Raw genomic sequence first — 13,008 nt, 5'->3', positions numbered from 1 at the left:
GAAGAGGAGGGGGGAAAAGAAAAAAAATTCTCTTTTTTATATAATATTATTTATTTATTTATTATTTTATTATTATTTCCTTTTTTCTCGAGTATTATAAGCTTAGAACCCTCAAGATTCAAGAAAATGGAACTTATGCCTACATCCAAAACCTAAAAAGAGAAAGAAAAAAGAAAAAATGTTATTTCATTTTATCAGCAACCAAACAAAGTATAACTGGTGGATAAGCAGTAATTATAGAAGCAAAGACAATAAAAGGATAAATATCGAACTGAAGAATATGAAACTTTCAACTACATGTTTGGATTTCAAGTAAGCGTCGTCAAGAGTGTCAAAAAGGGAAACACGATCTTTAAAAATTGGATATGAAATCAAAGTCGTGATGTGAAATTTATTTTCATATAAACAATCTATGAAATTTAATCTGGTGATCTATTTAATGTTCCATTGATTGTGATTATGAGCTTTGTGATGGTGGATATTGGTGGAAAATGGTCGTCTTTGCAGGTGTAAAAGGAGGGAAATGGAAGCCATTTTTGCAGTATAGAGCATTTTCTTAAGAAGTGGAAAAGTTATTAAGCTTGAGAAGAAAAACATTGGAGAAGATAAATAAAAAGAAATCAAGAGAGTAAAAATTATCATGTTAATAATAAATTTGTAAAAGGACAAGAGTTTGGTGGCACCAAGAATAAGGGTGGTAGAAGATTTATGATTCTTAATTCTAGCATATAAAAGTTAGGATTATTAGTTTTAGAGTAGTTTCATGAAATTTTGGAGCTTAGTGTCACGAAACTTCGGCTTAGAGGTTAGCGAAGTCGCGCGGCACTTAGTTAACTTGCTTGATGAAGTCGAACTAAGTAAGCCTAGATGAGAGTTGGGAGCAATTTTAGGTGAGTAAAGTAGGCAGCAGGGGTTTAGGACTTGGGTAGGGTAGAGAGTTGAGAGCACTTGAGCTTTGAAAGTATGGAGAGCTTTATTAAGTTTCCAACCTTCCTCTTGTATGATCTTGTTGTTCTTGTATGTTACAAATGATGGATGGAGGGGGTATTTATAGGCTTCCTACCTCCTTAACTTGTGGCTAGAATTCATTCTTCTAGAATTCTCTACAAGTTACTTATGTACAAGGCTTCCTTTGGAAGCTACTCTATGTACAAACAAGGGAAACTTCTAGGCAGCTCCTTAGCTTGGCACACAGCCTTGCTTCCTCCAGCAATTTCCAGATTCTTCCCTTGGTTTCCTTGGGCAGCCAACTTGGGCTAGGATGCAACTTCGGGCTGGGCATGTGTTGGGCATATTTCTGCCCATGGATAGACCTATTCATGGGCCGAGCCTGACCGGGCTTGACTTTATTTTGAATAAGCCCAAGCCCGAGAATTTTTTAATATCTCTCAGCCCAAGCCCAAGCCCGAAATTTTTTTAAAAGCCCGGCCCGGCCCGACCAATTTTTAAACCTATAAATACGGATCGGGTCTGGGCGGGTTCGGGTCGGGCTTGGGTTTAGTTTTATTTAAATATATTATTAATAACAATGAAATTATAAACAGAAATAATAGGTAGTTAAGTGGTATATAGCACTTAATTATAAGTTGAAGGTTACAGGTTCGAATGTTAGGTATGACATTTTTTTTCTTCTAATTAAACTAAACATCGGGCCGGGCTTGGGTTTTTATGAAAATCCCAAGCCCGGCCTGAAAAGTCCGGGATTTTTATGGGTTCGGGCCGGGTCGGGCTTGTACACAAAAATTATTGTCTAAGCCCGGCCTAAAGAGTGCGGGCCTGGGCGGGTACCTAGGCCCATGGACAAGCCTTGTCTTGCCCAAGATGAGGCGGGCTATGATATTAGGGTATAAAAGTTAGTTGGTTTAGTTATTTAGGTATTAGGGTAGAGACTTCAATTAAAAATTCAATCAGATTTGGTATATGGGTTACCGGGTTTATTGAAGGATATGAGGATTATCCCATATTGAGTATATAAAAGAATATAAAGAGTTTATAATATAAAAAGACAAACCCATTAACTTGACTTTAGTCCTACTAATGGTTAGATCCAAATTAAAATTAATTTGTTAATGACTTATTTCCACTCCTTTCATTTCTAATCTTTGGGCTCATAGATTTCTACATAATATTAGAGTATGAAAATAGGTTTATCCTGATACTCATTTAATATATGACTATATATCATTATTCCAAAACTATGGGTTTATATTGGCCTTTGAGCTAGCTTGGTCCTTATGATATTATTAGGAAAAGTGTTGAAAGATATGAGGATTATCACATATCAGGTATATAAAAGAATATAAAAAAGTTTATAATGTAAAAGATGAACCTATTAACTTGATTTAAGTTCTTCTAATGGTTAGATCCAATTTAAAATTAATTTATTAATTACTTATTCACACTCCTCTTCTTTCTAATCTTCTGGCCTATCAATTTCTATAGGGTCTAAAACTATTTTATAAAAAAAAATAGATAATGCGTAGCAAATTTATTAGATGGAATAATTTTTCCTTCTTAAAAAAAAAAATTCATTAAACTCTATCTTGTAAGCGTCGACATAGATATCTATGAAGAAGCATCAACATAGATACAAGAACCAATATGACATGATATCGGTACATTGATTTAGTTATTTTAAAAAAATTTAAGGCAAGATATGCTAAAAATATGCTAGACATGCTAATTAAAAAATATATTCCATTTATAAAATATAAGGTTATTCAAATCTAAATAATATGATAATTGAGAAGCTATATATCTCATATATAAATAGAATTTAATTTATTTTTAATAATACCTTATATACAATATTTAAAAATAAATTTTTATATGTGCATCTTATATTTTTAATTTTATAAAAAGTTAGTAATATTTATAAATATTAAGGGCTAATTAATTTAAAAATTAATTTTAGCTTGATTGTGGAATTATTTATAAATTAGGGGTTAAATTGTATTTAATTTGATTTTTAAAATTTTAAAATTGTCTCACCATGTCTTAAAACCCAAACAGTGTACATGAAGTATCATATTAAAATAAAAATAATATTAGAAAAAGTGTCTATCATGGACATATCTGCCTCTCAAAAGTCTCGGTAATTCCTAGTATATTCACCATCCCGAAACCCAAAAGACATGAAAAGATCAATTGTAGCTATTATATGAACAGCTCACATCACACTCCACCATTTTACCAATCAAACATAAGTTAAAATTTTAGATTAATTATAGATACATGCAAGAAAAAAAAAAGCAGAGAAGCACAACAAAAAGACACGTGCACACCCAATCTCAGGTGCTTTAGCCACAAACAAACAAAATGCAGAAGAACAAAAACCAAGCGTGTATCATTAGCCTTACACATCTCTGCAACTGAGATTTTTTATGATGTGATTTAGGATATGAAGGTGTCACTATTCCTTATTCAGTAAAGGGACCAAGGTCATAGAGTAAGGAAGCACAGTAGGACAATACATGGAACTGGTGCCAAACTTTGAGTTGTCACAGACTTCCTGCATCTTACTCCTGATAATGTCGTATAAGTAGACAATGGTTGATACTCTCAAAACCAAGATTCCATCTTTGAAGGCTAAGGAATCCACCCATGGGCTAACATCATCAGTCATCTGCAGCTTCACTAGCTCTTGCATGTTGAGGAGGAATTTAGGATGTTCCTGTTCCATCTCTGCCAGCGTTTTCGAGTACTTCAGTAACCAATTCAGTTCAAAATAATCTTCGAGAGACCATATATGAAATCCTTCTTCTGAGATCATTACATAGTGTAGGCAGCCTTCCAGTTCTCCAATGCAGGCCTTAGGGGCAGTACTGAATTCCGCGGCAGGAACTGGTGCTGAAATCAAAAAAGCTAGCTCATTGTCAACATCAAAAGTTAGGATTTGATCTTCATCTGTGAGCCAATGCAGGACACCTCTAATATAAACACCTTTGTTCTTGTGCAGGTTGCTATTACACCAGCAAATATCCTTTGAGAGATTCCAGCTCCCTGTCCTGGAAGAATATATATCAAATGAAAAGTACAATTGCTCATCCTAAGTTTCGCATTGAAAAGCTCTAACCAGTTTAAAATTTGCTGAATTGCCAGAAATATCAAGCAAGGGATCAAATGCAAGAGCAATGCTGTGCTCTTTGTCAGGTTCTGTCCAGTCCAGCTTAACCCATTCTTTGTTCAAAGGGTTGCATACAAAGATAGCTGGCAGCTCAAAGGGGAAGCAACTTCGACAACAAACCAGCCCGTTGCAGGTTGTCAAAAGAACAACATCCTGAGGGAGGAAGTCAAAGACTTTTTTATGCAGTTCGAGTCCTTCCCATTTCACAGGAATGTAGTTGATAGTTTCAATATCATACTCACTCCACTGGAACCTCTGCTGGAAGAAGAAACCTGATAGCGGTTCTCTTCTTCTTGATTGAATCTGGATGAATGACTGATTCATTATGAGGTGTTGCCACCCTTTAGAAACACGTTTCAATTCAACCAAATCTTTTGCTGGAAATCGAGAGAGCACATCAAAGGAAATATCAGTATTCAAGCTCCCAACAAAATTCTTCATTTCCTGATTAAGAAAACGCAAATAAAATGATCAGATACTTGCTGTCTACTCATATACTTATCAATTACTTTATCTTCACTATCAGGAAGTAATGAAGCTGACAGTTCCTAGAAAGAGAACTCCATTTTCTTTCAAATTGGCAAGCAAACATCCAGTCATATGAAGATGAAAGAATCTAGAGAGTGCGCTCAAATGTAGCATGTAGGAGAACTGGAAGCATGTCAAATCCATAATATATCAGCAGATACAAGATGCAAATAATACAGAAATAGTAATGCAAACAATGGCTTCCAAATTTGTAGAAAACATAGCTCAAAAAAAGTTCTGCAATTAAGCATCTCAACTTCACTTTCCATGTGAAAGAAAACTATGCTGCCTGGAAAGGTTGGTGACGTGGGTATGAATCGAGTTTAAATCTGGTTTATGATGTAGCCATTGACTGTATCAGCAGCATTTAAGCAAGCAAAATCATAGAAAGAGTTTCCAAGAAATAGTTAGTATAGGGACTTAATATCATACTGAATAGAGGTTCCTATTTTCAATACCTGCCAAAGTTAAGCATAGCAAAAATCATCATGAAAACCCAAATACCCTGTTTGGCAGCTAAGAAAACTAATAAAAAAAGCAAGATCAATCTGCATGTGCTTTATGAATTCATTTATTTATTTTTTCAGTATTACTCACTCCAATCCCAACATTTCACAGGCAAGTTTTGATGTCATTAATTTGTCCTTATTTTCTTGTCACAAAACAGAGTAAAGGAGATAACACAAATATAGCAAATAAAAAGGAGATAACAAGTAAAGGAAATCAGAGAAAAGTCAGTGAAACCCAAATAGAGAAACCCACCAAAAAAGAAAGCAATAATAAGTATAAACATTGAAGGGTATTTTCTTGCCAATCAAACACGCCTTAACAATGCTTATAAACCAGCTTAAAAAAATGACGGAATCACCAGTAATATGGAAAACCCGTATCAAAAAGCTTAGGAAATAAAAACAAATAAGAGTATGAATTTACACTTTGTTTTCTTTCCAAGCAAGTAGTTCACTTTTCAAACTATATAGTCACTGTACTTTCTATCTCTTTTCTTCTTTTTTCCAAGAAAGTAAAAGAAACAATCAAAACCCACCTCGGCTATGCATTCATTCTTTCTCATTGTGTGTAAGCAAAGAAGTGAATACAAAATGTCTCTCTTTTGTTTTCTGAAGAACAAAAATGTGCTTTCTTTCTTTCTTGAAAAGATGATAGTGATCTTGGTGCTACACTTGGATATATCCCAAACTACAAAATTATCATGTTCCATTTCTTTTGTTTCATGACATATAGTATCAAGTTTGATTTGCCATGTAATCAAATGGCTGTCATAAGCTCTAAGGTAGGACCCAAGTGGAAGTGGGCTCCAGTATATTGGAGAGCGCGTATAAGAAATGGACACGTATCATGGCGTGCTAGCTTTCGAGCCGAGGAAAGAAAAAAAAAACTGAAGAAAATGGGAATGCCAAGGGCCAAAACCCATCATCAAAACCAACGTGTTTGATTTTACAAATTTATATCTAAATATATTGTAAACTTAATATGTACAATTTTATACCTAATTTAACTATAATATGCATTGAAGTTCATTATGGATTTGATGGAGCACTCTCGAGTTCTAAAGAATGTAAGCTAATAGATATTGCTCTTATGGTTCAAAAAGAACATTAAAGGAAAAAAAAAGTTGTTCCTCTTTTCAACTTTAAGGAATCCTAGATAATTATAATTAAACTATTTAATTAAAATTCACATTTCGCATGTCTAATCGCATCGTATTTAGATATATATATAATGTAAAATAGCTAATTTGATTATGATTTATTTAAATAACGGATAGCTATATAAAAATACTCTATGGTTTCATTATTTGATAACATTTAATATGTAGTTATTTTTAGACAAAATGAGGCATATGGTTATAAATCGTTTCACCATTAAAAAAATTCGATTTGCAAGGATCTAACCACCTTTACACCGATCGACTACAATTATTATGTTATTTGTGTTTGATAATATGAATTTGGAGCTTAATAACTTCTAATTCTAATATTTGACTGTTAAATTGCAATTAGAAAATCATTGATTTAATAATATCGATTTAACGGTCAAACAATGACGTTTTGAGTTGTTAGGCTCTAAACCCATATTATCACTAATAATGACTGATTGGAGTGAAGATTACTAAATCCTGACCAATTGAAACTTTTAATAATGAAATACTTTTGTTTGTTACGATTTATAACTACATGCCTATTTTTGTCTGAAAAAAAAAATCACATACTGAAAGTTGTCAAATTATAAAACCATAAGGTACTTTTATGTATTTATCCCTTTAAATAATTATGTGATAACATCAAACACAAACACAAACACAAATGTATTAACAAAGTCACAAAAGTCAATCCTTATAATTCGTATAATAAACTAAATAAAAAAAATATTTTCTATATAAAATTAATTATTTAAATTACAAAAAATATATTTTTAATTTAAAATTGCTCAAATTTAAATAATTATTTTAAAATATAATTAGAGATTTGTAAGTGGCAAAATCTGTCTTAGTGCCAAGATTACTTTTTTCTGCATATACTTTCAAATAGCCATATTCTATCCTAAAACCCCCATCTAGCTCTTATATGTTCTTTTCTTTTTGCCCTCTTGCACTAGTGTAAACTCACATTAACTTTTAGAATTTCTTTTGCCTTTGCCTTCATTTATGTGATTTCTCATCCAGGCCTCTTGCATACTTTTTCCTTGAAATACTTTGCAAGGAAACTGCAATTGCACTTGGTATGGAAAAGTGCCTATAACACCTATGAAATGGGTTTGAAGTTTTAATGGCTAAACCCAAATATTTTCCATCTTTAGAAATTAATGGCACAAAGGGACCCCTCCCAAACACCACCCCCCCCCCCCCCCCCCCCCCCCCCCTCTCTCTCTCTCTCTCTATTCATACATTTGATGCTTAGCCTATTAGATTCACCGGAATTAATCCTTAATTTAAACCCAAACTTAACACTATAGTCTGTAATTAATGCCTTAGCCGCACTTGCATCTACAAAGGTCATTCCTAGGATGAAATGACCTTGTTCATCAATTTCCTCATAACTGACCCATCATTATCACTACTACTATGCAGTCATCTTCATCACTTTTTTCACTACTAGACTCCTTATTAGCACTATTACTGCCTTTATCCTCCACATCCTCAATTTATATCTATTAGGACCAACAAATTTAGAATCCACATGTTATAAATTTAGATTCCTCCCCACCCCTCTCAGCAACATTAAAATGATTAGATTGTGTAGGTATCTCAACCCCTTCACTTGATATGTCTTTAGACACTCTAGCTCTAATTTCCTCATCTACTAGCCGAAAATCATCAATCCTGGACCCACCATGTTCAGACCTAGATGTACTAAAACCCAATTCCTCTTACTTTTAATTCTTTGCATTTGATGCCACTTAGCGAAGACAGTTGTTCGTCGCTAAATGGTGACAGGATAACGACAGCTCACCGATGGATTTGAGGTTAGAAAAATGTATGATGATCTAGCAATGAACTTAAAGTCTTTGCTAAAAAAAGTATGAAATAGTGGCATGAGTAATAATAGCGAGATAGCTACGACCTACAAGGTGGTCGTTATATTTTCGCGGTAACATGACATGAGGTTTTTTAATGCTAAGTAATTGCATTTAGCAACGGAAACTCCCCGTCGCTAAATGAGTAGTCGTCGCGAACTGAGATTCTTTAGCAACGATGCTCTATTGTCGCTAACGGGATCCATTGAAGACGATGTCATTTAAGCATATTGAAATTTTGAAAAGCTATTAATGACAACAAATATCCATCGCTAAATAGTTTAATAAAATGAATCTTTTTATAGACCTAAAATTTAGTGATGAACACACATTAGTTCTCCTTCCTCCTCTCTTTTCTTCCTCCCTCTCTTCTTCTCCTTCACTCCCTCTATCTCACAGCCTCTCCATGTCGTTGCTGGTCCTCCATCCTACGATTTTCGGTCCGCCACCCTACCATCGTCACTCCTAGGTAAGGTTATTTTATTTTATTTTCTTAAAGTTGCATTTTAATTTTTTTAAGAAAACTCAATCGATAGATTTTTCCTCCTACCCCCAACCGATGCTCTCTGTCGCCGCTTCTCTATCGCCAGTAAGTCACATTTTCTTTTTTTCTTTTTAAATTAATTAGGTTTTGTTAAGTTAATTTCTTTTAATTTATTTTTATTTTGTTATATTTATTTTTTGTTATTTAATTTATTTATATATTATGTTAATATTAATTTTTCAGTTGTATTTTTTTTTATTTCTATTATTATTATTTTCTGTTAAATTTATTTGTTTAACTTTGTTTAAAATCTTTGTTAATTACTGTTATTAATTTATTTGTATTCTATTATTTAGGTTTAGTTTTAATTATTTTTTAAAAATCTGTTATTATAGCTTTTATATTTGTTTAGTTTTTTTAAAATATCTTTAGAAATCTAGTATTGTTTGGTTTATTTTTTACTTTTATTTTTATTTTGTTTTGATTTGTTAAATTATTGTTTAGCAAATAAATCTCATTTATATTCATATGCATTAATTTTTTTCATATTTTATTTGCTAGAAGATGCGTACAGGGACTAGCAAGCAATATATAAAATTAATTATTTATATTATTTTATGTTAGTGTGAATAAATAATTGAATAAGTTATTAAATAAATAATTGAATAGATTAGTATATTTAGTAAAATTTGATAGTTTTTGTATATTTAGTTTTATTGATGAATAAATAATTATTAAAATGAGATGCGCATAATGATTGGTATATTAAACTAAGTTGTGATGTACTGTAAATTTGTTACGACCCAAGCTGTGGGCCCATGACCGGCATTTGGGAATGGATAGGCGTAAGGCCACTGAATCCTGTAGTAAGCTTGACACTCACTGACTTGAATAAATCTCATCTAAAATTATTGACGCCACAATTTATCTTAACCGTTAAATTTTACATATTTAATTCGGTCTACCAGAAGAATTAGGTGAGACCCGAAACTATATAAAATTACAACAGATAAGTCTATTAATTCTACTGCGAAAAATCTAAGATTTTACAAGTTAACATACCAATCCAATTACATCACCCGATGATGAAGGAGTCGGGTTGCTAGATAAGAGCCGCGGGAAGACTAACAATCACAGATATGAAAAACAGTGAAATTGAGACTGTTAGTCTCGAAATTGAGTTAAAATCATATATCTAAGAAAAAACAGTTACAAACACTTCAATAACACATTTACTTATTTTGAAATAAACACTAAGTCATGCAACAATATTCATGTCATGCCACGCTTAAATAATTTTTTTTTAAAAATATAACTTCACATACAACGGGTCGGGGTACCTCAGCAGAACTCCACTCTCAATACTAACATCTCGACTAATCTCAACTCTAACATCTCGACTTTCTCATTCTAACAGAACTAGCGCCCAGAGAGCGAAGCTCGATTAGGGTCCTTAAATCCAGTTCAGCCACTAATTATCACTAATACTCTTAGCCTTTCGGCTCTCTTACTCCAATAAGACTGGCGCCTAGAGAGCGAAGCTTGACCAGGGTTCTTAACTCTAATCTGGTCACTTAGGTTTCTAAATAAGCCGGCGTCCAGAGAGCAATACTCGACCAGGGCAAGCCTAAATTTATCTCTTTTTTAAATTTATCATTTTACCTCTTTTCTATCACTATCGGATTTATATCGGTGCACTTATCAAAATAGTATATTCTACTGTCGTCCTATCCCGAGTAAACACAAAATTGATAAAATCATAATGCGGAGAAAATGAAACATATATAAACTGTACATAACTAAATAATCAAAATATTAATCATTTAATCAGAGATATCATATAAAATATTAGCATGACACACGTAAGCAGATATATGACTTTAACTCACAGCTTTGACGACCTCCTAGCTTTGCTCCGATGCCTCGGGTGGAGCGAGCCGAACTAACAGATTTATCTAATCACGAAAAATAATTTATTAATAACGCTGAAACAATTGACAATTAACCCTAGGCCTAGATCCCTAGGACTGAGTGTCTAAGAATCTCGACTCGGGTAAATTCTACCGAAAATTCGACAGAACCTCCCCTACAATACGGACATTTACCCCCCGTAAAACGGGTCCAAGATCTGCCAGAAAATACTTCAAATATTCAACAATTCATTTTAATTGGAGTCGGATCCCCAAGACTTCACTATTTTCCCGACTCTGCCATACATCATAAAATACGACCCAAGGCAGGCAGTCCAACAAACAATTATTTTATCACACAATATTTTCTAATACTCAACACAATTCAATAAACATATAATTTACTAAAGAATTCTAAAATTAACGGGCCAGAGAAAATTTACCGAGACGCTTGATCGTTCGGTCGACTCGCCTCCAGCCGTCAGAGTCCAATCGACGATTCGAACACTTGACTCGAAATGACGCGCTAATGACGATCCCCGCTTATGATTTTTGAATTCGACCCCCGATCATCTGGAGGGATTTACGAACGATCTCGACCGTCGATTTGCAAATGGAGTTTGATCGCCACGAAACCGGTGCCATTGTGAAGCTTGAGCTGAGGGAAGTTCGGATATGTCCCCGATCATCCATCCCTCGCCGGAGCTTGCTGCAACAGTCGAAAAATGCGGCTGCCACCCACTTTCTCTCTCCACTGCGAACTTCCATCTCCGGCCACCATTCACGTCGTCGCTGCTGCCAAAAGAAAGCGCACGCCGAGCGGAGTCGATCGCCACCCGACTCGGCCGCCAACACCGCCGGAAACGCCCGGAATGGCGTCTAGAAGCCGTTGCCTTCTTCGCGCTTTTCCGCCTAAGCGCCCGCCACGCTTCGCCTCCCAACGCACGACCGCAACTCCCTTCTTCTTCTCCCCCGCACCTTCTCTCTCCCCGATCTCTTTTCTTTCTTTCTTTTCTTTTCTTTTTCCTTCCATACCAACAATTGGCCCCCAAACTTTTCTTCCTTACCATTTGGTCCCTCAACTTTTTTAATTATAACAATTTCGTCATGCAAAATTTTCAATTAACCCTTAAACTTTTCTTTAGCTTTTTAATTAAGCCTCTAACTAATTTGGGCCAAATTAGAATTATTTAAAATACACAATTACATATTTACCCTTGCTTTTAAATATAAAATTACCAAAAAGCCCTTGCTGACATATTTATTTATAAAAATACCAAACATATAAATTTTCATTTTAACCTCATATTAATAAAATTATACTTTTAATTCTTATCCTAAGATACATTTCCAATTTAGTCCTAACACAAAATTAATTTAATTAATCAATTTGCTAAATATTTTTTAATTAAAATTTATTACCATTAGCTAATTAAAATACTAATTTTTTCAAAAATTCTTTTATAAAAACATCCTTTACAAATTCTTCCATAATTCTCCGATATATAATTTTATTTATATATATGCATTTGGGGGAAAATTTCGAATAACTAAAAATATAATTTATTTCTCAAAGAATTTACTTAATTAATTTCTTAAAAATTCAAACTAATAGGATATAGAAAATAGCCCCTTTATTTATCTAGCATTAAAATTTCATTTAATTAATTCCAATTTAAACCAAATAAAAATAAAATAAAAATAATTTAAATAAAAACTCATTTATTAATCATTATTAATATTATCATTATTATAGGAAAAATTTCGGGTATTACAAAATTGATTTGTTTAATAATAATTATTTGGCTTATAAATGAATTGATGTATGTTAAATTGATTGGTATGTTAAATTAGTGATGAATAAGCAATTTTATATGTGTTTTGGATATTTATTGTGTTTGTTCCAATATAATATTTTTTTTAATTAGGAACTGGATCCATTTTACGGGAGGTATATCCATATTAAAGGAGAAAATTTGTCGGCATTTTAGTAGAATTTTAGGGATAAAAGAATATCTCTAATAAATAATAATGAAAATTTTAAAAAATTATAATTAATATGTAAATTTATTATTTTTAGAGGTAAGAGAATATCCTAAAAAGTAACAATAAAAATCTAAATAAAATTATAATTAACATATATTTAAATAAGTTTAATATTTTTAGGAATAAAGGAATATTTCTAAAAGTAATAATCAAAATATTTAATAATCTTAAATATAGGATTTAAATTTAAATTTATTTAATAATGGTAGGGATAAAAGAATGTCCTTACATGTGTTACCCGTAGAAAGTTGTTCGGAGTCTTTTTCACTAGAAAGTGCGAGATCACTAAATTGTCCAGTGTGGACAGTTTATAAATGCTTCATCTATACATAAAGAAACTGGGTTTGACGTTTATTCGTTGCATATGTAGATAATCGACA

The 13,008-nt window shown here is 32.9% G+C and overlaps 1 protein-coding gene across 2 annotated transcripts; it reads right to left on the bottom strand.

The window, feature by feature from the left end:
• Nucleotides 1-3,089: 3,089 nt before the first annotated feature.
• Nucleotides 3,090-5,084, bottom strand: LOC8277138 (putative F-box protein At1g53370). Of its 2 annotated transcripts, XM_048371125.1 has the most exons (3): nt 4,076-5,084; nt 3,943-4,007; nt 3,090-3,849 (listed from the first exon to the last, which is right to left on the bottom strand). In XM_048371125.1, the coding sequence occupies exons 1-2, from the start codon at nt 4,565-4,567 to the stop codon at nt 3,966-3,968; spliced, it is 534 nt and encodes a 177-aa protein (XP_048227082.1). In that variant the 5' UTR covers nt 4,568-5,084; the 3' UTR covers nt 3,090-3,849; nt 3,943-3,965. The 2 variants fall into 2 exon arrangements, with proteins under 2 accessions (XP_048227082.1, XP_048227081.1); XM_048371124.1 differs by having other exon boundaries at nt 3,090-4,007.
• Between the last annotated feature and the right edge of the window lie 7,924 nt (nt 5,085-13,008).

The sequence above is a fragment of the Ricinus communis genome, chromosome 2 (genome assembly GCF_019578655.1).
Source record: "Ricinus communis isolate WT05 ecotype wild-type chromosome 2, ASM1957865v1, whole genome shotgun sequence".
Classification (NCBI taxonomy): Eukaryota; Viridiplantae; Streptophyta; class Magnoliopsida; order Malpighiales; family Euphorbiaceae; genus Ricinus; species Ricinus communis.
Note: the sequence above shows the minus strand (reverse complement) of the source record. Positions and strands in the feature narration are given on the sequence as shown.